The 27,663-nt window shown below is 39.0% G+C and overlaps 2 protein-coding genes and 1 long non-coding RNA gene across 3 annotated transcripts; 2 read left to right on the forward strand and 1 right to left on the reverse strand.

Annotated features, from left to right (window-relative positions):
* The first annotated feature begins 1,321 nt into the window (after nucleotides 1-1,321).
* On the forward strand, nucleotides 1,322-16,066 carry LOC122665338. The gene is made up of 2 exons (XM_043861457.1): nucleotides 1,322-2,169; nucleotides 14,217-16,066. The coding sequence occupies exons 1-2, from the start codon at nucleotides 1,396-1,398 to the stop codon at nucleotides 15,900-15,902; spliced, it is 2,460 nt and encodes an 819-aa protein (XP_043717392.1). The 5' UTR covers nucleotides 1,322-1,395; the 3' UTR covers nucleotides 15,903-16,066.
* On the reverse strand, nucleotides 11,547-24,205 carry LOC122665341. Its single transcript, XR_006333473.1, has 3 exons — nucleotides 23,996-24,205; nucleotides 16,574-16,576; nucleotides 11,547-11,560 (listed from the first exon to the last, which is right to left on the reverse strand). It is a non-coding gene; the product is annotated as an uncharacterized LOC122665341 (long non-coding RNA).
* Nucleotides 21,492-27,461, forward strand: LOC122665340 (peroxisome biogenesis protein 19-2-like). The gene is made up of 5 exons (XM_043861460.1): nucleotides 21,492-21,618; nucleotides 21,727-21,775; nucleotides 21,867-22,152; nucleotides 25,541-25,857; nucleotides 27,306-27,461. The coding sequence occupies exons 1-5, from the start codon at nucleotides 21,579-21,581 to the stop codon at nucleotides 27,352-27,354; spliced, it is 741 nt and encodes a 246-aa protein (XP_043717395.1). The 5' UTR covers nucleotides 21,492-21,578; the 3' UTR covers nucleotides 27,355-27,461.
* The last annotated feature ends 202 nt before the right edge of the window (nucleotides 27,462-27,663 follow it).

The raw sequence follows: 27,663 nt of genomic DNA on the forward strand, positions 1-27,663 counted from the left end.
AGTTTGCTTTTCCCTGAAAATGGAAAAAGTTACCTGAACATCAGCTGTAGGAACAGAAACAAATTAATAAATAGATCAAATGTGAATACGCGTTACCTAAGCCTAAAAAAATTTCATTTACACTATGTTTTGGATAATAAGGGGAAAAAAATATATATTTAATTTAAGAAGAGATTTGTATCATCATAAATTTTTATTTTCTTGGCATCCGAACGTAACCGTATTTTCTCATTACTTTTACGTTGTTCAGTTTCTTGATCTTTACCAACCCCTCCCTTCCTCGCCCCCAAAAAAAGGGTTTTTTTTCAAATGCCCCCTAAAAATGCCCATTAGTTCAAATGTCTCCCTATAACTTTTTTAATTGCAAATTCCTTTTTACTTTCAAAACTTTGTAGCACTTTGGTCCCTATTGTTAATTTGCAACGTTAAATATTAGTTTTCAGGGTATCTAATGACCAAAATGTCCTTCTAATAAGAATCCATCAGAATTTAAAAATAAAATGACCAAAATGCCCTTATCAAACCTCCAAAATTGAAGTTGCAGTGAAGAAATTTGTGGATTAGGACGTATTGATTGACATGATCCTTAGATTTGCACTCTTCTCTTCTCTTCTCTGTTCCTTCTTTGTTTCTTCAGAGGCTTCTTTGGTTCCATTTCGTAACCTACTAGTACCATGAGCCCTTTTTAAATTTTAAACCATCTCAGAGTATGACAACTATGTATGAAGCAGGAAAACAAATTATCTTTTGAATAAGTTCTCAAACATGTGTGGTTCTGTCAGTTTGCCCTTTCATCATTGCCACCTATCATCGTCTGAACATTGAGGGGATGAAATTGTTTCCTTCAGTTGTTGTTGATGAGGGTATTTTGATCATTTTATTTTTAAATTTTGATGGATTTTTATTAGAAGGGTATTTTGATCATTAGATACCCTTAAACTAACATCTAACGTTTCAAATTAACGGCAAAGACCAAAGTGCTACAAAGTTTTAAAAGTAAGAAAGAATTTGCAATTAGAAAAGTTATAAAAGGGCATTTGGACAATGGGCATTTTCAGGGGGGGAATTTGTCAAAAACCCCAAAAAAAAAAAAAAAAGGAGTTTTCCTGATCTTCAATACAAAAGATTCGATTCCAATGATTTGATGTAGGCCCAGCTGTAGCAGTCGGTTTACTGGGCTACGCCGCTGCAATAAATGACGAGAGTTGATTAATTAGAACATTTTCCATTTTTATTAATTCTCTCATTTCCCAAATTCGTCCAATCCGAAATTCCGAATACAGGGAGGCGGGGCTCGGATCTCGATTATCGGAGGAGAAGGATTGAAGGAACACGTGAAGAAACCCTACTCCTTAATCCTAATTGCAGAGAGGAGGAAGCGACGAACCATCAGCCATGGATCTTTCGGCACTCACAGAAGCTCAACAGCAGCAACTCCAACAGCTCCATCAACAGTTTCAGCAGCACCAGCTTCAGCAACAGCAACAACAACAGCAACAGCAACAGCAACAACAGCAACAAGAACAGCTCTCGCAACAACAGCAAGATTTATCTTCTCAACTCTACGATCCATCTCAAGCTCAAGCGTACGATCAAGCAAACCAAGCTTATTACCCTTACCCTCAATACCAACCACCACCGCATCAACAGCACTACCATCACTATTATCCAGATTACACCAATGCTTATCAACCACAATCGCAATTACAACAGCCACAGCAGCAACAATCTCTGCAAGAGTCGGCAGCCATATATCCTCCCGGCGTATCGATACCGTCTGAATCGTCGCAAATCTTTGCTGCTGCATCTGCGGTCCAGGGTCAGGGACAGGGCCAGGTTCAAGGACAAGCGCAGTATCAGCAGAATGCTTATTACCCTCAAAGTGTTGGCGAACAACAGCAGCAGCAGCAGCATCAACAGCAACAACCACAATTACAACCACAACATCCTCAACAACCAAACTCGTCGTTTCCGGTACCGCCTGGATTAAATCCGGCGGCCGCTGCAGCCGTGGCTGCATTGTCGCAATTGACTCAATTTGCAGGGACGATGGATGCAGCGGAAAGAGCGATGGCCGGATTGCAAGAGCGGCAATGGCACCCCAAGAATGGGGGTTATGGTCCAGTGCCAATCCCAATGCCACACGGGCCATTTCCGATGCAACCTGAGGTAGGGATTTTGTTGTGATTGCAGTTTGTAGTTTCAGCCTAATCTTCCAATTAGTTTGATTGATATGTGTTCATGTGCATTGTCGTTGTTCCCCTTCCCCTTCTCTTATCCCCGACATAGTGGTTTAACCTTGTCTTACAAACATGGAATTTTCTGTTTATCTATTGTCGTTGTTCTTTGATGTTTGATTCGGGTTTTTTTAGTTGACTGCTAATTTGTCATGTATTCTTTCAGATTCTATCAGGTGTTCTCTTGCTTTCTTAAATTTGATCTTCATTAGTCGTTGCCTGAGATAATAGCTGGTGTTAGTTGGCATAAAGGAGCTAAATGAGATATATCTTTTTCTACATATATTTGTAAAACGCTTATGTAAGGCTATGTTTGGATGTCAAGAAAAGAAAAGAAAAAACATAATGAGAAAAAAATCATGATGATGCAATGATTGAATTTCATCATTGCATCATCATGATTCTTGATTTGGATTTGGTTCTGATCCCAAATCAAGAAGAATGAAGTTGAATCAGCCCCCCCACCCCCCCCCCAAAAAAAAAAAAAAACTTAAATTCGATCAAAAAATTTAAAAAATATTGTTCTGGATTTATCAGAATCAGAAAACAGATGGAATCTGTAGTAATCGATTTGGCTGATCCTTCAAATCTTGACCTATCCAGTATCATATTGGGTGTACTCCCAGTGCATGAGGCTCCTGCCACTGTGGGGTCTAGGGAGGGTCATAATGTACGCAGCCTTACCCCTGCTTTTGCAGAGAGGCTGTTTCCAGACTTGAACCCGTGACCACTTGGTCACAGACTCACAATGGAGCAACCTTACCGTTGCACCAAGGCCTGTCCTACCTGGGATCTTCTCAGGTAGTAGATATAATTCATTCCCATTGCACATGGACTTATGATGCTGATAGGTTAGCTAAACTAGCTACTGAAGACTCCTTGAGATGGATTGGTGCCATTCTTGGTCTTAATTTTTGGGCATAAGATCTCTGCCAGGATGCATGGCCCCTACACAAGCGCGGGGCCAATGAGAGTGCGTGCAAGGGCATCAACGGTGGTGGGATTTTTTATTTATTTATTTCAGTGGGGCGAGGCGTTCATTTGCATGGTCCTGTGTCTGGGAGCAGGTTGCCCACAGCCTGGTGGGGATCTTTTTCCCACAAATTTTATTTTGTGTTGTTGCTTAAAATTATAATAATAATATTGCATGCAATCAATTCTCAAAATTTTAGATGGAGCTGAGTGTGCCACTTAAAGTAGGAAGTACTGAAGTAGAGGTCTTTGCGGGTGTCGTATAGGGTTAGGTATTCTAGCTATTGTCATGCAACTAAGATATGTTAGTTCTCTGTGTGATTGAGGTTTGTACATGCAGTCCGAATTGTGTGTACCAGAGCCTTGCTTTCTTTTTTCCTTCTGCTAGGTAAAGAAGTTAAAAACTCATTCTCTTTGCTCGTGAATTATGAATACCAACTCTTGGCTGGGCAACAAGAAGCTTTCTGCTGTATCTCTTGTTGAGTTGGTAGTGTAATTCTGACATTCTGTGTGAGGTGATATGTCGATCTCGATTGGATTTTTATTAGTATTTCTGGTAAAAGGTTTTTTTTGTAGTGGGTTTAACTCAATATTCCTCCTCCTAGTACCCCTTTGGTGTTGCTATGTTAAAGGGAATACACTTTTTTAATGTCAAAACGTGGCTCATTTCATCCACTCTTTTTATGATCGTTGATTGGCTTCTGTATTGGAGCACCAAAGGGGCTGTATGGCAACATTTCTATTCCAAATTAGTATTTCTGAATCAGAATTACTTTTTTGTATTTCTGTTCATTTAGAATACTTCTGCACAAAAAAATGTTGTATGGTAAAACTGGAAAAAATATTTCTACAACTAAAAAAGACCAAAAGCACGTATGGAATGCATAACAGACTTATGTTTGTACCGAATTACATAAAATGCCATCCTAACCACATGAAACACCAAATCACAAATTGTAACCAAAATCTGAAATGTGGGTTGTTGCAGTCGCTGGTGGCAGTGAAATCAGTAGTGGCAACAGAAAGAGTGCTTCTTCTTTGCTGGCTGCGGTGAAATGATGAGGAAGAGCGCTTGCTTGTAAAGGGTTGATGGGCGACGAGGATGAGGCTTGAGCGGTTGTTGAGGGTTGATGGAGCCTATGGGTGAAAGATTGAGAGAGCTTTAGAGAGTTCCATTAGAGTTTTGGGGAAGAAGGTTGAGAGAGCACAAGGAGAGTTTGAGGGGTCTTACGAGCTTGAGGGTTGAGAGTTGGGGTTTATCGGGTTTTTTTTTTGCTCATCATGTGTGTTTCTGTTCTTTATGAACAACTTCAAATGTATCTCTAATTACCAACAAATGTGTTTTTTTTCATCGGGTTCATTCCAATAAACACAAAAACAGACCGGACGTCACATACTTGTTCTGTCACAAATTTATTCCAAAAAAACACAACACCAGAAGTGTTTCTTTTGAACGTTGCCTTACAGCCCCAAAATTTATCGGTTGAGGCCATGGGTTGCATGATCTTAAGATGGTTGTTTCCTTTATGGGTAGTACAGTGTCCAATCATGAAAAACTTGGCTTCTGATACTACAATTGTTTGTCATAGTACTGATATTCTTTGAAGACATAGAGCTCTTGTTCACACATTGGCATCCCTTCCATTTATGATGTGCTGTTCTAAATCAAATGACGCCTCTCTTTCGCAAGCTTCGATGTGTTACAATTTTGTGTTAACCCAGATTGTCTGGTTTGATTGTTGTCATTTGATTTAGTTTGTAGCTCATCCTTTTCATCATGTGGGGCCACTTCCTGCATTCATTTGTTTCTGGACTGTGGTTCATTTAGTTTTGAATAGGATGTGCCTTACAGTTGAGGGTGCAAACCACTCTTTGTCTTCTGTCGAAAGATCAAATATAAGTTTGGCTTGCTTCAGTCCCATAGATTTCAATTTCTTGTGTTCTCCTGATCAGACCGTTCTTTACTTTCTCTATGAGGGATTATTTTTAGAGCCATTTTTAAGGTTTATTTGTCTTGAACAAGGTGTTTTGTTCTCTCTTTTGGACTTAGGTGATCCTATGTCAAAGACTTTGTATATTATGAGTTCTTGTGGAGCGTATATCATTTTGTAGCCTCATTCTGCCCAAATCTTGTGGATGGAGATGGATGAATTTTGGATGTTTGGCAGGGAAACACTGGTTGGTTAAATTTTTTTCTTTTAATTGTCTAGCTCATTTAAAGAAAATTTTGGGGAGAAATAATACAGTTAATAGAATCAGAAACTGTAACATAAGAATCCTTAGGGAAAGTTATATTTTTCACTAGATAGCTTTCCCTTGTTGCTTCGGTTGGTCTTGAAGAAGATACCCGTCTGATAAACTGAAAATAGTATTCTATCACGATAATATATCTTTTATTATTTAATAAGGGGAAACATATAATGTTCAAACATCGGATAGGTAAGTGGCATGTACAATAATTAATCATCCTTCAGTGAATTGCTGTTTTATAAACAAGTGTGTCCAATTCCATTGGTAAACTCTATTTTGTAAACTTTGCTTGACTTATCACTTACAAGTTCCAATCAATTGGTGGTTTGTGATTCTTGAGAAGGAAGCAGCCTATTTGATGTTCCTCATGAAATACTTCCTCTGTGCTTTGATATCTTATTTCCCCTCCCCCAATTGAACAATTTGTGATTAAAAAAAAGTGACTTAAGAGATTCTTCTCATAGTTTGCAAACTCAAGCTGAAACTTGGTGACGTTGTTAATTAACTCAAGGATCATGGATATGCTTTGTGGACGGTTTTGGTGGTCAACTCATGATTTTTCATCTGTCTTTCTCACGAGTATGGTCCTTTCAAGTTTTGAACGATTTGTTTTTTCTTCACCTGAAAGCTGAAATAGAGATATGATTTTTTAAACAAAATTTCCTAGTTCTATTTTTCTCCCCTAAAAAAATTATGTCTTGATGATTACATTTTATCCAATGTCCAAATAAATGTCTCCTAGGTATGCATGTCTGTGCATGAGTGCCTTCAAGCTGTTGATTTCTGTCATATATTGTTTGTGGATGCTTCTCAGTGGCTGTCATCACATTGCACATAGTACTTAATTCTTATGAAATTACTAATATTATGATGTATAACAAGAAAGATTTTATTATGATAACCATGACATGTTGACGGGTGCCTGTTGCACTAGTCTAGGTGGCAGTATCTTAAGTTTGGGGCCTTAATATAATACCTTACCAAGATGGAAGACTACATTTTGCAAAGATATCAAGTTCTCAATACAAAGTCTAGCTGTCTAGAAACAATTTTTTTTGCCAGGTCATCTGCAAGGTATTCACTGTTCTTGCTCTCCATTGGAATGAAGTATTCACCTTAGAAGCATGATTGATGAGCCTAATGAGATCAGACAATTTCCAAGGCCAGTTATGGTTTTATTAATCATGATTGATTATGGATTTGACTTGAGTGGCTCTTTTCAGCTTGATGAGTTTGCAAACTTTGAGTTCAGATAATTCTTCAAAAATGATGACCTGATCGTGAACCATTGCTCTGATCAGTAAACTGCCCTCACAAGAAACTGGTTGAACCTATCATTGGTTTGATTGGATTTTTCCTTCTTCAATTCTTTAAATTAATGGTTCAGCCAAACCAAACTGCTTCAATTGTGTTTGGAGTTTACCATGTGCACTAAAACATTCGAATTTGATTCTGAAGTAACAGTGAAATAATTAATGGTGGCTTCCACGCTAACTGAAACTTGAGAAATAGAAGTGTACTTATTTCATTTATCTCAATGATTCATAGAGGGCAGACCTCGGCGCGTAAAGTTGCTCCATTGCGATTTAGTGGTCACGGGTTCGAGTCGGGAAACAGCCTCTCTGCGAAGCGGGGGTAAGGCTGCACACATTATGACCCTCCCCATACCCCACAGTGGCGCGAGCCTCGTGTGCTGGGTATGCCCTTATTCTACAATGCAAGTTTGTTGTTTGTCAGCATTGCCGGTTCATCGAAAATAAGACTTTGTTACCTTCATGCATTGACTCAACTCCAAGAAATCTTGCACGTGGTACATGAAACGGTTGCTTTTGTGGCTAGAGATAGGTGAATCTGATAGTCATTATGGATGACAAACTCAATGTGTTGTCATTCATAATTTGACTTGCTTTAAAAAAGAATATCCAAAGCAACCTTGACAGTTATAGATCTAGAAGTGTCTTAAGGACATTAGAAATGCTAAACTGTGTCATTTTCCAGTAGGAAAAGTTGAATCAGGAGCCCCAATCTTCTCTGGTCATCACTGGTTGCATCATCATGTTGGATTACTGTCGGCGTGGTTTCCTCGCGATAAATAGGTATGAAATCTTCAGTTCTTTTAACTGTCCATTCTCTAGGTTTGTCAGTTCTTATGTGGTAAAACACCATGGAGCCTGTCAAACTTCTCTTGATGGTTCCATGGTTGTGTTGTGGTGGTGGAGTTCTAAACACTTCTTGCCTTGAGTTGGCTGGCCTGGCTATCAAAATTTGCTTCTACAAGTTAGCACAGTGACTCAAGCTAGTCAACTCGATATAAAATTATTTAATGAATATGAGGATTTATTAGTGAATGTAAGATAAAGTAAATTTCTAGTATGCTGTGCATTCTTTTGTGGGAGAAGAGCACGACTTGGCTGAATTGATCTTGACTCATGTGATCAGCCAAATTAAACTTTGGAAACCTTGACTTAGTCAAGGCCCCTATGGAGGCTAATCAAGTTACCTGACATTTTGACTTGGTTGTAGAGGTGGCAATTCTTAATCCAACCTGCCGGACTGTCTTTTTCCCAGGATTCTAGGTCATACTTCCTATGTGATAACTGGTTGGAAAATTAAACTTGAAATCAGTTTTACCTGATTGGACGAAACATAACCTCTAGCTTTTGCCAACGAATGAGTAGCCCACACTGGCTGCTTGGCATGGTCTTCTGACCTGTTGCCACCCCAACTTGGTCGGCCTGACTCTGAGTCAAGAGCTAAGTCATGCTTTCTAACCAAGTAACCATGAACTTGCAACGGTGGATGTGTGGATCCCCATGTTGTTTCCTTGAACGGAAGCAATGGGTTGATTTCAAATGTTTTCTTGGTCGATATTGGTTTGCAGATTCATTTTTTTCTCACTTATCTTCATATTTTTTCTTCATGTTGTTGGAAGACTTGTTTGGTTACAAAGTTCATGTCGCAAGTAAGTGTTTCCTTCCTTGGAGTTGACTAAAGTGGGGCTACATTTGGAAATTTCTTGATGTGTCTATGGGAGTGGACATTGATGTACATGCTCACTCTCAATAAGAACAAGTGTGGCCAATGTATGAGATAATATTTGTCCTGATCACAATTCTTACGATATTAACTTTGTAACCAAGTACGCCCTGAGGGTATTTTGAGTTTCCAAAAATCTTTGTGAATGACTTGATTGTCTACTTGTTTCAGACTTTCAGTTGTAGAAGTATTAGATTACTCATTCAGTGTTCAAGCATGTAACAAAGATACTGCCATTTTTCAAATTTTCGGCTGGTTGATGCTTTTTGTCATGATACTTTTGTCGACATTGCTAGGCACGGCTTATATATTTTCCCGAAGTCACTTTTTATTTCCCAGGTAAGTCTCCCTATATAAGTAATTTTAATTATTTTTATTTAACCTGGAGCATATTGCTTTTATTCATCCACCTTTTTTTTTTAAAATTCAGAAAAATACCCTTGTTAAATTATCTTGTAGTGTTACTTCGCTTCCAATTCCAGAAATATGCAGTTATCCCAAAAGGAAAAAAAAATATTACGCTAACAATTATGATCATATGATCTACTTCCTCCATCATACGGACCATCCTCTTTGAAAAATTCCAAATTTTAAGGAAGAGTGGTGAAAGTATTAAAGACCAACTTAGTTTCTAATATTGACCTCACATTCATTTTGTGTAGAGATTCCTCTCCAACTTGCTTTCAAAATTTCCATAAAGACCAACTTAGTTTCTCATATTGACCTCACATTCATTTTGTGTAGAGATTCCTCTCCAATGTGCTTTTAAATTTTCCATAATGGATAATAAATGAAAAGGGATGGTGTGTAAACTTATTAAAATTCACAGTAGAAGAATAAATTTGTATAGAATGAAAAGGAAGGAGGCCAGTTATTGTGGGATGGAGGGAGAACTCTTGCATTCTGGGAGCAAGGGAATTAAGTTTCCCTAAACCTTTAGGAGCTGGATTTTGGTTTAGTGAGCAAGTTTTGAATTTATAAGAGGATGTTGAGTCTGCAGACAACACGATCCAGTTCGCTTGATTCTGGTCCGGATTTGTGTTCTGCAATTGACTTTCCTGGGAAATAACTTCAAGGGTCAGTTAAATCACTAAGGTTGCGTTTGGAAGGCAAGAAAAGAAAAGAAGTGAAGAAAGGAAGATTTTTTTTTATTTGTGCTTGGTTGCCAGAAGAAAAGAAGATAAAAATTTCTGGTGTGGATCCTCCTCCTCTGTACGATGGAGATGTTCTTTTTTGTCGTTGGGTCAACGAGCGTAGAGATTGCAATTTGGGTTTGGTTTCCCAAAAAAAGAGAAGAGCGGAAGGAGAAACCATAGATGCCAATCCAATGAGGCATGTACTAAGAGCACCATAGCGCCTGCATGATAACACTTCTGTTTCTTGGCCGTGATTCTATTTCAGAAATAGCTTTTTTTGTATTTCTATTATTGGGCCAAATTTCTTGACAAAAAAGCATGTTTGGTATAATCCATAGTAAATTCTATTTCTGGGCCAGAAAAGAAACAGAAACGTGTTTGGTATGCGTAATAATTTCTGTTTCTGGAGCTTTGATAAATTTTCACAAAATGCCATTGAATACCCAAAAATTTGGTGGAGGTGGAGGTGGAGGTGGAGGTGGTGGCGGTGGTGGTGGTGGTGGTGCAGTGGTAGTGGTGGCGTTGGTGGTAGTGGAGATGGTAGCAGTGGTGGTGGTGGTGGCGGTAGAGGAGAAGGTGGTTGTAGTGGTGGCGGTAGAGGTGGAGTCTCGCGGAGATGAGAATCATGGAGATAGGTTGAACACCCCCACCCCCTTATATCTCCATTTTTTTTCTGGAATAGAGAAGTTCCAAATTGGAGCTTCTTTTTTTTCTATTTCTCAGCTACTTTTTAGTCCCGGTTCATTCCCAGGAACAAAAAAATGAACCGATGTTAACAAACAGATTTCTACTCTTTTTTTGTTCCCAGGAGCAAAAAAACAGAGAAATAGAGAAATATAAGTGTTATCATGCAGGCCCATATCCGTCAAACACCGAAGCAAAATTTCATAATTTTACCTTGTCTCCTACGCAAGGAAACCTGTGAAAACATGATGCAGCTCCTCTGTGCAGTGCCTCTTTGTGCGTTACCTGTCCTTGCACTGCCCTCCACCCCACCCACTGCTCCCACAGCACGACTCCGGCTGCACCATTGCATCTTCCTCCCCCTAGATCTCCCCGCTGTTGTGCTGCTTGTGCATCCTGTACCTCTCTTCCTGCAATCTGCCATCTTGCGCACTCACAGACCTCCTCACCATAACTGCCCCTGCCACTGCCCAGCATACTCCCGTTCACGCAATCCCTTGCCACCCCCTTCTGAGTTCTGTCCCCTGTTACCTGCAACTCCATGATTGCCCACAGCTGCCTGACTGTCGAGTCACCCCTGCCACATGAAGTGTCTTTTCTCCTCCCAGGTCGAACACCCCTGCCATCTGAGCACTTTCATCTTTAATGGCACCAGCACCTGAGACCATGTTGCTGCCCCCGGATGGACCACTAACTCGTCCTTCAACTCGCCCTGGATAGCAGATGGAACTGCTGTTATGAGTCACCCTTCCAGGACTTCCATATCTTCTTTGCAGGGGCTGCGACAGTTTCCTTGGGAAGAAGGATGCATTGACGCACAATTTTCTCGCCTTCGAGGCGAGAATTTTATTTTGGTGGCAATAGAAAATTGGTTACTTGAAGGATGCATTGATGCAGAATTTTCTTGCCCGAAACTAGAGTTTACTTGCCTTCCGGACGAGAATTTTATTTTGGTGGCTATAGAAAATAGGTTACTTTCAAGGTAAAATTCAAATTTAAAAACCAGAATTTTCCTACGGCTCTGTGCGTGCCAAACACCAAGTAAAAATCTTAATTCAAGAAAACCGTACATAAATATGTACGGTTATCTTTTCTTTTATTTTGATGCCTTCCATACATAGCCTAAGGTCTTGGAGTTGCATGTTGGTATCCACTTCATTGTTCAATGTTCATAGGTACCAGTGAAATTCATGATTGTCCTGTTCTTCTCTCCAGTTTTTCTTCCTTGTCATATTTGTACACTAGCTATTATCATTTTACTAAAGCATTCATATTTAATAATTCAGAAGAAAAAAAAAGAGAAGAAAATATTAAGGACTGTAGGATATGGAAGGAAAGACCTTCTATGATTCTCTTTGTCCTTATAGCATTTCTGGTTAAACCCACCCATGAATTGCTCCCACTAAACTACTACTTTAACCAGAATATAGCATGTTCAGCTGGTTTTAACTATAAATTTTGTACATCACTACATCATTTTGAGCATTAATAAATTTTTTTTAAAAACTTTTTGTATTGATTTGGTGAAGGGAGGAAATTTTGACAAGCAATCGCTTAGGTGGGACCTATCCAGTGGTGGATCCTAATTTTTACAGACATTATATTAGATTTGAGGCCCCATGTTTGTGTACAGATTTCTGTATACCTGTGCAATTTCCAGTATTCTTCAATTTAACGAACACGTGGATCCCATCCTAGACTCATACTAGACGATATGATGGATTAGCCTTGATCCATAAACGGGGCTTGAGTTTCCTGTGAGAGAATATAGACAGATTTTGAATTTCTGCCATTTGATCTTTAGACCTTCTGGGCATTCTTCATTGTCAAAACCTCAGAATAAATAAAGTAGTATCAGATGAGTTTAAAACTATACATAGGGTCTATTGTATGGCCTTGCAGGTCGGTTAAGTGAAACTTATCAAATGTTTTGTTCATTTATGGGTTCCCATGTCGACATATTTGAACATATGTGAAGAATGACCTGTAAGCAGCAAACAGGCACAGCAACAACACATGTCATTAGGTTAATCTTTTTAAACCATTATATATACTTTCTTGCTTATGTAATTGTTTATGGATATGAATTAGTGTTTATTCTAGCATTTCCTGATATTTAATCAAGATTCCATCTTTTCCTTGGTTTTCCATTATATTTATTGAATTTCCATGTACGCCCATAAGTTTCCATATGGTTCTAGGCACTTGGACTTCTATGGGGTTGAAATTTGCACTGAAACCAGAGTTTAATTCCTTGATCACAAAGATATAGAGTTGTCCAAGATTCAAGAGCAGGTAGTTCAAGGTCAACTTGAAATTTTGGTCTAGTTGCCAACTGGTCTGAGGTTCAGGGCCGATTGGAGGAGAACTTAAGGATTGGTATCAGAGGTTGGATCATTCCTGACCAACACTGATCCAGCCATCCAGGCTGCTTATCTGATGGTCAAAGTGAAGGGTTGGCAGATCCAGTCAACTAAAGCCTGATAACACTGTTGGATTGTCTGATTCACTGGGTACATTAAATTGGAGAGGCCCCCATCTGATACTGATACGGATTGGCCCCATGTGTTACTGATATAGGTCGGATGATCCGACTGATCCAATACCAATCTTTTAAACCATATCAAGCCTTTTAGGGGTCTTAAACATTTCTCATGAATTATTGCTATTATTATTGTTGTTTTTATATTTTGGTAGTTATTCTAGTGGAGGTGTTGTTATTTCTCATGAATTATTGCTATTATTATTGTTGTGCAGCATTTTATTTGTAGAGTGGTGAAATTCATTTTCTGTTTCCTAAAAGAATTGTTTTGCTGGTGTCTTCAGCAAGTTTCCAGTTATTAATAAACAGCATCTTGGGGTTTCTGGTTTTTCTGTATAAGCCGATGTACTAGGCCTTTCTAGTTTGATGCTCACAACTAATTTTATAACTGTAATAACCATGTAGTAGTTTATATAATTATGTAAACGTTATGAGATATGCCTCAAGTTTTATGTCTTAGTTTTCACAAGTATAAACTCCATAGAACAATAAATTCCTTCTACTGGGTATGAATTTCTGCTTTGGCTGCTCCTATTGGATAAAACAATGTTTTGATGTCTAAATTTCTGGGTTGAGTCATTTTTCCACATTGGTGGGTCGACTACAATTGATGATGCTTGGGAGCTAGTGCATGTACTACTTTTGCATGGTCATAGTAAGTTGCTGCATGGCTTCTTTGAAGTCCATTTGGTAGTTTAGACCAAGCTGTATGTTCTGGGCTTCTGTTATGTGCTTTTACAGATAAACACAGCCTTTAGCAATCCTGAGAGTTTTTTTTTTTTTTTTTTTGGGGGGGGGGGGCTGGGAGGGTTGGAGCCAACCTTAATGCCGGATGCTCAGCCGTTGTTGAGCATGGTGTACTTTCCTTCGGAATTACTGGATTGGAACAGAGCATGCTGAACAAAACTCAGTGGATGCATATGTTTGAAACTTTTGTTTCCTTCCTGCCTTTTTTTTCCTTTCTTTTTGGGAGGGGTAGCACGTTTTATGTGTACTTTATTTGTATGCGTTATGAGTATTCTTTTTTTAATTTTATATATATATATAAATAGGGAAAAAGATCTCTGTCTGGGAGTGTGGCCTACGCCAGCACTCCCATGAGTCTATCTCTATCCTCTCCATATGAAAAGACACTTATGCCCTATTGTTTTGAGGAGGAGAGAGATAGACACATGCGAGTGATGGCGTAGGCCACACTCCTGGACAGAAAACTGCTTCCCATATATATATATATATATATTGATCTGTATGTAGTTCTGGAAGTAGTGTTTCCTTTTCTTTATCTCAACATTTAGAAAGTAAGTCGTTACCTATTCGACTATTCCACTCTTTAAAGACCTTTAGAAGACTTCTGTGCAGGTTGGGAGATCTCCCTACAGAGGTGGTGGCAGAAGGGGTGGCAGACCATTCAGAGGTGGTGGCCGAGGTAATTTTGGCCACCGCCATTCCAGAGAAGATGGCTCAGGTCCCTCCTTCCATGGGAGAGGACGCATGGGGAGGGGTGGTGGTAGGCGTTACCCACCACATGCTGCTGCATCTGCATCTCATCTGGCTGCTACATCAGACCAGGAGGCTGCAGCATTAGCAGATGGTGAGGGAGCACCATCATCTGTTGCTGAAGGAGAGGCCTCACAGGTGCAAGGGCCGCCAGTATCAGTTCCAGCTTCAGGGCAGGCAGCTCTAACCCAGCGTCAACAGATTGCATGGTGTGACCTTTGTAGGGTTGACTGTACCACTTTGGAAATCCTTGAGCAGCACAAGAATGGGAAGCGGCATAAGAAGAACTTGCAGAGATTTGAAGAGTTACAGAATGCTAGAAAAAATATACCCATGATACAAACTGAGCAAAAGCCCGTGTCTGCAACACAGAATGAGAAAAAACCTGAACCAGCATTGCCAAGTGAGGGAAAACTTGTAGCCGAAGTACAGAATGAGCAAAAACCTGCACAAGAAATAGAAAATGGGTCGGTACTTTTACCTGTACCTGAATCCAAGTCAGAAGTTACAATACAGCCTGAAAATGTACAAGGCACTGATGAGAACAAGTCAACTGCAGACAATTTACCTACTGAAGTTCCTGCTATCAAAAATGAAATGGACACTGAGCAGCCAAATAATTCTGAAGAGCAGTCTGATATTACGAAAATAGAACAGACTGAAGCGCCAGCAAGGAGGCCAAGGATGGATCGGTTTGACACTAGGAGACGGGGTATGAAGCGGAAGATGAGGGGGGGCCGGGGAGCTAAGCGTATGAGGATGTCTGAACCACCAAAGAGGCCAGTTGAGCCTCCAAAACCCAAAGAGGTTGTGCCCTTGATTTGTGACTTGTGCAATGTCAAGTGTGACACGCAGGCTGTTTTAGACTGTCATTTGTCTGGTAAAAAGCATCTTTCTAAGCTCAAGCGTTTTCAAGGTCACCAAGCTATGTATGGACCATTGGGGCTTCAGGCTCTTTACCCCCCTAATCCTAGTGCCCAATCAGCTTTCATCATTCCTCAAGGTCATCCACAAAGCTATTATGGTCCTCAGCGATCCTTCCCCCACTTGACGGGTTATGGGTTTCCTCAAGCCCACCAAGCAGCAGAAGGAGCCAGTCAAGTTCACCAAGCAGCAATAGCATCCGGTCAAGCTCTACAAGCAGCAACAGCAGCAGGTGGTTCAGAACTGCAAGTTCAATGGTCGGAGCCTCAGGGATCATATGTCACACTTGAACCTGGAATGCAAAATGCCACTGCAGTGGAACCTGATGGTCAAAAAGAGACTTGTGCGGTGGAGGCAGAAGGCCAACAAGTTGCATCTGTGGATTACAAATCTGAGAACAATATTTTAGTGTCAGCTGTAAAGGAGGTTAGCCCTGCCCTGGATAACTCATTTGCACCTCCATCGGTGAACACTGTTATGGAAGCTGACAATGTTTTTCCAGCAACAGATGATTCTGGTCCTGTCCCGGAGTATGGAGTTACCTTGTCTGATCATACTGTCTTGCCAGGAATGGGAATCAAATTGGATGACCATAGTTCTAAAAATGAGGAACCAATTGCATGAGAAGGTACTGCTTCATACTTTTCATGATCAGTCACTTAATGGTACTGGTGCTGGTTATTGGTTGCTACTGTTAGGAAGGGCTTCACATATTCTGGTTTAAGTAATTTAGGTTCAAGACATCCCATGTTAGTGGAAGTTCTTTAGATGCATTTAGATCACCCTCCCTCGGGGGACATTTGGCCTCTTATTTATCCAATCAAGTTCACATTTTCTTATTAATGAGTGAGGTTGGAAACTAATCTAGTGTCATTTGGATGAAGTCAATCCTTCGCATTATAGAAGTAATAATTAGTAACGAAATTCTCTCGTTTGCTGGAGGAACAGACTATCTGTCCATGCCACAAACTTCTTTAACACTATACGTTGTAGCCTTTTAGTCAGTGTATGGTTTAGCCCAATTTAACTGCAAACTGTGTGAAGTGAAGGTGTCATAATTGGTTGAAAAAATTTGATGTTTCAAATAACTACGGACCATTAAAAATATACAGTGAAGAATCTAATGCATGATGGACCATTGGACACTCTCTCTCTCTCTCTCTCTCTCCCCTACCACCTGCATACCCTGTTGAGTTAATGAACAAAGGAATAAAGTTTTTAGAAAGGCATCAGGAGATGGATTTGACAACTTTTATTGTGGGGAAAGGCATCAGGAGAAGACTGAAGGGTAGTACCCCCTTCATCGTGGTGGTGGGGAAGATTTTGAGTTCTTCCCCTTGACCTCCTGGCAGGTATTCCACGAGTAGATTCCGGTAAGTGATGTTGGGGGTTCCTGGGTGAGGCCACTCTCTGCAACTCCCTTCCTCCTTCCTCTCCGGCTTAGGCTCCTAGGGGGAAGAGTGAAATGGCAATTCCAATATTTATTATTACATGAGCATGAAATGCCATGAACTACTAGTACTGAGACTTCTGTCACATAATAGGTGCCATTATAATACTAGGTGTTCGTTCGTAGTGGTATATATGGTCATTCAATGGACATCAATATATTGCTTAGCTTTCTTCCTTGAGAGAGAAATGAACTGGGTTTTTTGTTTGGTAAGAATAGAGAAAAGCAGTAACGAATGATCCTGAATGACAGTCTCAAGCATATTTTAAAGGAGACATAGATCCAACTTCAAATTGTAAGTCGAAAATATTGAGACCAAACCATCGATTAATATTAGCAATAACATGAGGGGGGGGGGGGGGGGATTGAGACATTGGTTCTGAATGCAACATTGAGGTTGAGTCCTAGCATTCCAGAGGAATTAAACAGAAACAATACAAGTTAAATGTTTTGTAGAAATAGTTAAAGATTTATCACCGTTTATTAAAATTGTCTTACTGTCCTGGGATTAAAAAGAAACTTTCCAATTAGCCAATCTACATTTAACTTCGATTTACAAAATTAGACAAAATAACATTAGGTTAAAAGTTTCATGTACGGTCATGTATAAGAGGAATCATTTATACTGATTTTTAGTAACCGTCAGATTAAAAGTGTTTTAATCTAAACCGTCCAAGAATAAACTAATTGTAGATAATTCCTGTATGGTTACGGGGACCTTTCAAGACCTTTTCAAATTCTTGTAAAAGACTTTTGTATTTTTCTAGGCTTAAATGTCGCAATGCGTGCGGAAGAATAACTTCACAGCACGTTGGTTCGTTTTTATCCGATGATTTAGCTATGCTAAATCTCAGCCGTTAAACATGTTTTATCTCATACCTGAGACCGTGACAGCAGGTCACTGAAATTACTATCGTCTCCACATCAACCTTCTGTGATCTTTTCTGTTTTCACCCGAAGCTATCAAAATGCCATCCTCTCACACCCAATCTCTCTGCGGAAGCGTTCTTTCTCAATCTAATTTTTATTTTTTATTTTTTTATCTCTTCATGCTAGGAAGAATTAGGGAAACCTATTCTAGCAAAACTCCACCATCCCCTTAGTTTGCCCCATTTAACAAATTCTCCAAAACATTAATTGTAAAATTTGCAAATCGTTGTTCTTGATAATCAGAGCCCAAATTTCTAAACATAAATACGTACGGGACCGAAGCTTTAGGTAAGGAAAGAAGGAAAAACACGAAGACAGCAGGATCATCTACTAATTGTAGCAAAGATAAAATAAATCTAAATTGTATATCTGAACATTTACATGAGAAAATTTCTCTTTCCCGCCTTCACCTTCACCTTCCGTCTCCGGAATATACCACCTTGAATGAGTTCAATCTTGGTGTTAGTTCCCGTATCCGTTCATCATCGTTCTCGTCCTCGCACCAACTGCCATCTTGGAGTCTCTCTTACCTTCACTTCTATATTTTCTTCTTCTCATTCACAGAATGCACAGATCAAAGCGGTGGTGCCCTCTCTCTCGGCTGAGACAAGAAGAGTTGCTCCTCGGCTCAAATTTTTTACGGGAAAAGTACAGGTCGCTTAATCTAGAAACTTTTGACCAAAAAAAAAAAAAATCTAAAAACTGAACCCACTTCATAAAAACTGTCACAACCAGTAATAGGTGACCAGATGTACATTCATTGAGCGGTTGAGATTAATCTCATGATTAATCAACGGTTAATATTAACATACGTGGAAATAATTTTGCAGGACGTACGTCCTACTACCACCCACCCTATCAATAATGCTTAAAAAATATAATAATTTGAAAAGAAAAAAAAACCGAAACAACTTCCTTCTTCCTTTGTTTCGTTCTCTGTAACTATTTTTTCAAATATGTTGTCTCTTCAAACAACTTCCTTTTGTTTCTTTTGCAACTCCTTTTTCAAATACGTGGAAGATGCAAGCTAAGAAGATGAGGAAGGTTGAAGCAGCGGAACCCACACACGAAGAAGAACTGACGACGCCCACCACGTTGACAAACCCCATGTCCGTTGCTGTTGTTTCTGATGTTTGTTGCTCTCCGGGAATAGCTTTCGTCGTCGATGCTGATCCTGTTGATTGCGTTGAAGCGAGGAAACCTGTGGTAGGAAGAGGGAGAATCAATGGAAAGGATAAATCACAGAGAGGTTTGCCTCTCCCCCCAACCCCTCCCATGCCTATTGATCTTAAAAGACGGGTGGCCGTCATTGTGGAGGTGAGAGAGAAAAGAGGGATTGAGTGGAGAGGATTCACAAAAAGAAAAAAAAACAAAAGGAAAATCGGATACAACAAGAGAAAAAAAATAACTGAGTGAGAGAGAAAACAAAAAGAGAAAAGAAAAGAGAGAAAAAAGGAACAGAGTGAGAGAGAAAACAAAAAAGAGAAAGGAAAAGAGAGAGAGAGTTTGGTCAGACAGTTCATCGCAGGTCCTTTCTGAGCCGGGGAAGAACCAAGCTTGTTGCCACTGCCGCTGACGCTGACCAGTGCTGCTGCCTCTCTTTTTCATCCTCTCTTATTTTTCCTTTTGAACTAAACCCCACGAATCTCTTCTTGTTCTCCTTCCATTCAACTGAAACCCACCTTCCATTAGTCTATCACCAAAATCATCCATTAATCCCACTTTTACCATTTTTGTTTTACCCCACCAACATCAATCACCGATCCATTTCCCCATTCATTTTCTAATCTTCTTTCATCTTTCCTGTCTTCTAAAATCCCAACCCAAATCCACCGAGCCACTTTCCATTTCTGTATTTGATGTCTTGTCTTTGGAATCCAAAATACCCCCACTTCTCCATTTTCATTTCCGGATCTTGTTATTCCATTTGGGAGGTATCTGCAACATTTGTGAAGAAGGCAATGGAGCAGTTCGTGAAGTTTGTTGTTGTTTAAGCGGTTCTGCTAGCATCACTTGAAGTCTCAGTTTCCATTTTTGTTTGGTTTTTATTTGTTCAAATCAGTTTGTAATAATCCTTTCCCCATTTTGATTCCCTGACTTGTAATAAATCCCTATCCTCTGCTTCCAAAGTTCATTGATCGATTGCATCGTGGAGCTACAAGTACCTTTCGTGTGGTCGATTGAGATTTGAGATAGAGATGAAAGAAACCGGTGTTTGAAGAAGAATTGCAGAGAACGAAAAGGAGTTGCAGGCCAAAAGTAAAGTAATTGAAAAAAGAGACCTGTAGGGAACGAAACAACTTTACCTTTTTTTTCTCTAATCGTTCTAATTCTCTTTTTTTTTTTTATTGTTGATATATACAAACGTATTTGAAAGAGTAACCGTATAGGAGAAGTATATATCATTACTTTATTCTTGGACGGTTCAGATTAAAACAATTCAATCTGACGGTTACTAAAATTCAGTGTAAAAGATTCCTCTTATACACGACCGTCCATGAAAACCACCCCCATAACATTATTTAAAAGTAAAAGCTGCACACTTTTCAATTTTCATATTGAAAGAACAAAAAAAGAATGCGTCATGCTAAAAGGGTGAGAAAATAAAATTATTTTTTCCCACCAACCATCCATGATTATAATTTATAGAGAAAATCTCTACTACTCCCCTATAATTATCGTTTATTTACTTAAATTCCCTCTCGACAAAGTTTCTTTTCTGATTCCTCTAAATAACAAACTTTCACCTCTTCTTCTCCCCTGATAAATAATTCTAAGTCCCCAAATTACCCTTGTTTCCTTTCCTTGTCTTCTTCCCTCCCACACCCCACTCAAGTGGCACCTCATTTCCACATCCTCTCTCCGCCTCCACCGTGAGCAACCCAATCTGTGCAACCTCCATCCCATCCTTCTGCCCAAACTCCTACCGTGAGCAAAGCCGCTCCAACAAAGCAATGTAGGCACCTCTACACCCTCTCATCTCAGTACAAGCACTTCGACAAAGTGTTGTAGGCAGCCATATCAATGGAACATTTCCGCTCAAGCATTTCATCGAACAATTTCCAAGATTCTATAAAAGTTGCCAATGTCACCTCATCCCCTATCATAAGTTTTCTAGTTTGCTGAGGATTTATATTTCGACACCATTGAAGAATTCTTGGGCATACTTCCTATACTTCCTTCTACAAAGCATGAATAACAGCTTGTCAAGATCATCCATGCTTGGTTCAAGACAAAAATCTTGCATTTTCTTGTAAGCCCTAATGGCATCTATTGGCAAATCAGCTCTGTTATAAGCCCGGAAATCAATCCTGAAAATTTCAGGTTTAATTTCATGACCTCCGTCTTCCATCTAGAAATAAAATCCCAAAATCCAAATCATCGAGAATTGTTTGGTACTGGCAAGAATATCAACTAGGGTAATACATGAGGCTGCTTAATTTTGAAATAATGGAGAGTGAAAAGTGGTGGTCAAGCGGAGGGTGAGAGACGTACAGGAGAGGTGAGGGAGGCAGGGAGAGAGGGAGGCAGGGGAGGGAGAAAGGGTGAAAATTTAGGGAGGAGAGGAGGTGAAAATTTGCTATTTGGAGAATCAGAGAAGAAATTTTGAGAGGGAAGTTTTAATAAATATAGGAAAAGTATAGGGAGTTGATAGACAAGATTTACCCTCATTTATAAGCGCCGCGCAAACCGCCAAACAAACACCGGAAGCTGAGGTAGATTGTGGATCATCGGCTTGAGTGAGTCACGAGTCTCTAACTCGTGCTTCTCGGAGTTCACTCAGTGCTTCAGTTTCTTTTCTTCTGTCTGTTTTTAATCAATACACAGAAGAGAAGGAACCAACAACCTTCCTTCTCATTCATACAAAATCCAAAACTTCGATCGAAAAACAAACCCAGATATCCTTTTAGCCTCTATCAATGGCTGATCACTCCGACGATTTAGATGAACTGCTCGATAGTAAGTTCAACCAAAAACTCTCTTTTTTCTTTCTTCCTCTCAACCTGGTTATCTCCCTATCGGTTTGTTTTTTGATTATTGGATGTGATTTATTTTAAATATTCTCAGGCGCTTTGGACGATTTTCAGAATCTCAACCTTAATTCTTCTGTTCAAAGGTGTGAATTTTTGTCGCTTCTAGTCTTCAATTTAAGTTCCGTAGCTATCATCTTTGACACTTGGATTTGAATTGTTGTTTCATTCGTTTAGGAGTGAAGATGGTGGAGAGAAGCCTGCTTTGACCGGTGGGGTTCAGGGTTTGGGTGTTGGGTTGCCTGATTTGAGAAGTAAGAAGAAAGGGAAGCAGAAGGTGTCAAAGGAATCTCATGTTTCAGAGGCGCTTGAGAAGCTGAGGGAACAGACTCGAGAGGCTGTAAGGGAGTTAGAGTCGGCGACGGGGAAGGCCGGTGTTGATGATTTGGGTGTTGATGATTTGGGGAAGGATAGAATGATGGAGGATTTTGTTAAGCAGTTTGAGGAGCTTTCTGGGTCTCAGGTTTGTTTGAATTCTGAATTGAGGTCTAGGGTTGTCTGGCGCTCATGTTGTGCTACTGGATTTTGCGTTTAACTCTTCTATTCATCCTTTATTCTTGGATTTCTGTTTATGTTGTGGTTTTCTATTTGAAATCGCATCAGTGTGTTCAGGTGCTAATCAATTTGGACTTACTCAAATTGGCAGACTACACTTATGACATACCAAGCACATAATTCTGTTAAGAGACCATTTTTTAGGAATTATTGGGTGTGTTATAACATGATGTGATGCCTGTTGCTTAAGGATAGGTTTGGTCCTGTAGGTATAATGCTCCAAGTTCCCTGTTGTTCACCCTTTGACTACGGAGTCCAGATCCCCTCCATTGCAGTTCCTGGTTTGCTTTGATATCATATTGATGTTGCATACAGCCTGGAATGGTTCATGGCGGCCCTAGAATTCACAAAATGAAATCTCAGTCAGTTGTTGGGGAATGTCCTTGCTGTATGAAAGTTAACCCATGATAATTGATTAATCCACTTTTACTTTGAGAGAATATACAAAAAAAAAGGTCAAAAGATTGTCTCTGTTTTGCAGAGTAACAGCCAAAACTTTAACCCCAATAAAAATTGGATCAAATCATGTAAAAGCCTTAGAGAAGTGCGTAATCTGCTCATCCTTCACTTATAAGAAATCCACATGTTTAAATTTCTTTTCAGGTACAGCTTCTCAATTTTCTCTTCTTTGTGCGGTAATCTCCCTACTTTTGTATCTTCCGAGTAAGATAGTGTTATTCTCAGTTTGACCACAACTAAAATCCAGAAGCTCTAAGCCTTGAAATTTCATAAACCTGACAATGTATTAACTCTATTATAATTCTTCTCTTAGGTATGTAGAAGCATACTTCATAATTGAAATAGAGCTCCAAAGTCCAAACAGAAACTTGAGAAAAGTCTAAACGGATATTTTAACTCTCAAGTTTAAAGATGCTGATAACAGATGTAAGGAACTTCTTCTTCCTGTTTTTCCCTCTTATGTTATGCATGAGGTTGCCATAATGTGACCGATCTGGCGACCCAGTGCTTGAAATCCTTGTGCTCATTGACCTGTGGCCTTGTGATGGGGCTGGCTTTGCAGATAATTCCTCTAAATGAGATGGTGTATGGAGTGGCTGTCAGTCATTACTTCGGAATGCATGAAGGGTGTCCTCTGGCTAAAGTTTCTTAAACCATTTTCTAAAACATCTTTAGCTAGGTAACATTATCACAGAAGAGGATATTGGAAATTTATATATTGTCCTGCAAGGTAACCTAAACACCCTGGGGTGAAGAGATGCAAATTCCAAGATACCTTCACAGATTCTGTTATCTGGTTATAAGTCCGCAAGTGTGGTGGGGAGAAACTGAAGAAAGTTTTCACTCCATCCAAATTTTTAAATTGAAGTCCAAAAGGTTGAGAGTCATGTGGCACAATGGTGGCCTTCCATGGGGTTTTTTCTGGGCCAAAATTGAAACCTAGGTTTGGAGGTCCAGAAAATGTTTTTTGATCCTTTTTTTTTGTGCTGCCTATTTTTCCCATTTTACACCTGTTCCATGAATTAGTTTCACAAAAAAACCACTTAAAATGATACTTGTGTCTAACTTATATTAATTTGAAGCCCATCCATCGCATATTGACCCTATTGTTATTTTTTTTTTTCCAAAACATATTGCAGAAAAATCCTATTTTTAAACCAGAAAAATCAATAAATAATTTAATGACCTCAAAAATAATCCGACTCCATGAAGTCGTAGATCAGGCCATTATATCCAACATACAAAAGATTGAAACGAAATTACTATGTCTATCTACTAATTCTTTCAATAACTAGATTTGGGGGAAAAAACCATTACCTTTAAGCTCCAATCACACAAATCCAAGTTGTAGTAGGGTTGAATGAGTAGAAGAATGCAAAAAAGATGGGTAGAAATCAAGTGATTTGGAAAAAAACTACGAAGTTTTTAGCAAATCCCCCTTAGTAGTGTTGAACTTGCGAAATATGAGCCCTTGGTAGAAACTTGTCACAATATGGCAGGTTTTGATTGAAACTTGAGAAACTTGGACCAAACCAGTTTTGAACCTTGGTTTCATCTTGGACCATGTCGAAACCGAGTTGTCTTGGTTGAAATGCAAGTTTTGATCGAACTTAAAGCGCCTTGCTTTTGAGAGCTGGAATACTTGTACTCTGCATTGAAAAGAAGAGTTATATATTGTGAATTAGAAGAGTACCGCAATATCTACCCACATGTACTAGTTAGAGGATGACATCATGCTGGAGGTTAGTGATGCCATTGGATTACCACTCCTGCCCTTTTTCTGATTCATCCTCAGTAAATTATTAAGTTCACTTTAAACCTTTTGTTTTTTGTTTTTTTTTAAAAAAAAGAGGCTCTCAAACAAGAATGAATGTAGGGACATCACCTGCCACCAAAGCCCCCACTAGGGGTGGGATTATTTTTTTCCACTTTCTTTTTCTCCTTATTGGTTGAGAAGAGTAATAGAACAAGTACCTTTAATAATCCTTGTGAAGAGAGTAGTGAAAGATATCTATAGTTAAACACTAATATACCATTTCAATTCTCATTTCTGTTTTTATCAGCTAAGAAAGAATTTATTTAAATGGAAGTGGGGTTGAGGTAACCCTAAATTACAGAATATCTGTACAAGGCTAAGCCAGCTATAAGAAACTTAAAAGAAATATCTTTCAGTCTTCCAAATATTCATTAACCAAAATCAACGGCATTTAATTTATTTGATTACAATTTTAAATGGAATTGAGTGGATGATATTGATAGCCCCAAAGCAGTTTATCTTTGTTTAAACTCTCTATGATTTTGATGTTGATTGTATTTCTCACTATCTCTTCAAAATAGTGTTCAAGTCTTTTACATGATGAAACTTGGGTGGTGCATGTGTTGATCACCAAACTAACACCTTATTCTTTGATTAGTTACCCAAGCTAATGAATAGATGTTGGGAAACTTTGGATACTGTCTTTGCTTAAGGTAATTTAAATTGTGCTCTGCAAAAACTGCATTAATTGATAACCTAAACCGTGCTTCATATGTGTGGACAGATTGACAAATTTAGTAGCAGTAATGCATAAATGTTGCAGTGTATTTAATTGATATCGTTGCGGATGATAAGAGTCCTTTGGGTCTTTCTGTGTCAGTGGTTATGCTTCTTGTGTGGCGAGAAACGACAGATAGAAACAAAGCAACATTCTATCTTTTTGTCTTTTTTAATATTGATTGGGTTATTTAAAATTTTTTCTTTCCATTTTTTTCTCACAGTCAAGATTTACAATTTTCCTTGTTGGTTTTGAGGATTAATAGTACTGAGTTTCATTCTTCCGTAACTTTCTTTTGCATAGGACATGGAATCTATTGTCGAGACTATGATGCAGCAACTCTTGTCTAAGGAGATTCTTCATGAACCTATGAAAGAAATAGCAGAAAGGTATCCAAAGTGGTTGAAGGACCATGCATCTGGTTTGAACAAAGAAGAATATGATCGCTACAGTCGCCAATATGAGCTCATAAAAGGTCTAAATGAAGTTTATGAAAAGGATCCTGGTAACTTCACCAAGATTGTTGAACTCATGCAGAAAATGCAGGAATGTGGCCAACCTCCTAATGATATTGTGCATGAGCTTGCTCCAGATCTAGACCTAACCAATCTTGCCCAATTGTAAGTGTTCTATGGTGGTTTGTATGATCTATTTTTATGAAAGCATGTGGGATGTTTTTTGTTGTTTTTGTTTATTTGTTCTTGTTTTCTTATGTTTTTTAAGTTGGCTATGTGTATATTGTGCAAAAGATTGCTTGTGATAACCTCTCCGGTCCAAAGAGTTTGTCAGCTGGATCTGTAAAATTAGTGAATAAAAAGAAAGCACATTTACTTTTTTTCCCATTGCCTGTAGATTTTTGTTGGGTATGTTTTCATTAAACCTTGGTACTGGAGGGATGCTGAGGGTTCTCTGTTTTTTTTTATTGGGGGGGGGGGGGGGGGGTTGTGGATTAGCTAATGCCAATTAGGAAGGAAAATCTCATTAAACATTGGGTCATGATTGACCATCCAGTCAAATCCCATATCTAAGACCTGCTAATCCTTGGATTCCCAGCTCTTTATCCTATGTAATTGCCAAGACAAGTTGGCTTGAAATTTCCGCCTAGGATCAATAACTTTCCCTTGCTTCTACTAGCAAGCTGTGCTGGGGCAAGCAGCAATGGTCCTGCTGCAACCAGCTACCAGCTGAGAGGAGCTGCTAACTGTTTCATTGTGTTGTTTATGTCATACAACCCGCCAAGGAAGAAAACATAAATTAAAATTACCCTCCCACCCTGATTATAATGTCTATTCGTGCCTTGTATGGGTTTTTCCTCTTCAAGAAGCCCAATATTCGTGAACTTCGATTCTTTTAGACATCATTTTCATGTGATCTTATCTGGAATGCTTCCATACACACAGCATGTTAGGTGATGCAATGTAATTCATATTTGAAAATGAATTGTCATTCTAAATTTTGAATTAGAGATTGTGCACTCTTCTATTTCATCCCTTCTTCCTTGTTCCAGTTGTGATAAAATTAGAACATGTGAATATGGTTTCCATGGTAGTGATGACAAAATTGTTGGCTTATTTGATCAAATCTGGAATTCTTTCTTAACTTGGGAAATGGATTTTGGAGAGACATTTGATGAAAGGGCATAGGAAATAATTTAAATGGGGGTGATGAACTGAAGGGTTATAGTTCTCTTAAATTTTTAAAATGCATGGGTATTTCTTGCTTGATGTTTGAACATGCTTCCTCAATAATTCATGTATAGAGAGTTGTGTTTTTATGTTGAGAGTTGTTATATCTGATGTTATGGATCTTCATCTGTATATATTTTTAATTTCCTAGTAATCTTTTTGTGGATTCGATGATGTTACACTTCGAAATCTTGATTTAGTATGGACAAACTTGTTACAATAGTTCTATCCTGTTGGACTTTGGTGAAAATTGCTTTATATAAACTTATTTCTGCATTCGCGTGGTAGGCTATTTTATAATTTGCAGTTCTTCTTGCCATCTCTGCCTGATTTGCCATTGCTGACATGATCTCCCCATTTTGTTTTGTGTTTTTCTCACGCAGGTCTCCAGAGATGCTTGAATCTCAGTCCAACAACTGTTGTATAATGTAAAAGATGATTCAACCTCTCTCTCTCTCTCTCTCTCTCCCAATTGCCTTTCGTTTTTTGCTTTTTAGAGTTCTTTTGCAAGATGTGGAGAATACGTTGATTTCATTTGAAGTTTTTTCGAAGTCTTGTTTGATGATAGCAGGTATGTTATTTGTGCTGCATCGAAGAATATCTTCATGCCATATGCTTTCATTTGGTTAATTATCTGAGCTGATTATGTCTTGTTCAGCAAAAGTTGAAAAAAGGTTTCACCCACCCAAAAGACAGAATAAAAAGAAAACAAAAAAAATTTCCTTTAATAATGAATACATA

Source organism: Telopea speciosissima, chromosome 6 (genome assembly GCF_018873765.1).
Source record: "Telopea speciosissima isolate NSW1024214 ecotype Mountain lineage chromosome 6, Tspe_v1, whole genome shotgun sequence".
Lineage (NCBI taxonomy): Eukaryota > Viridiplantae > Streptophyta > Magnoliopsida > Proteales > Proteaceae > Telopea > Telopea speciosissima.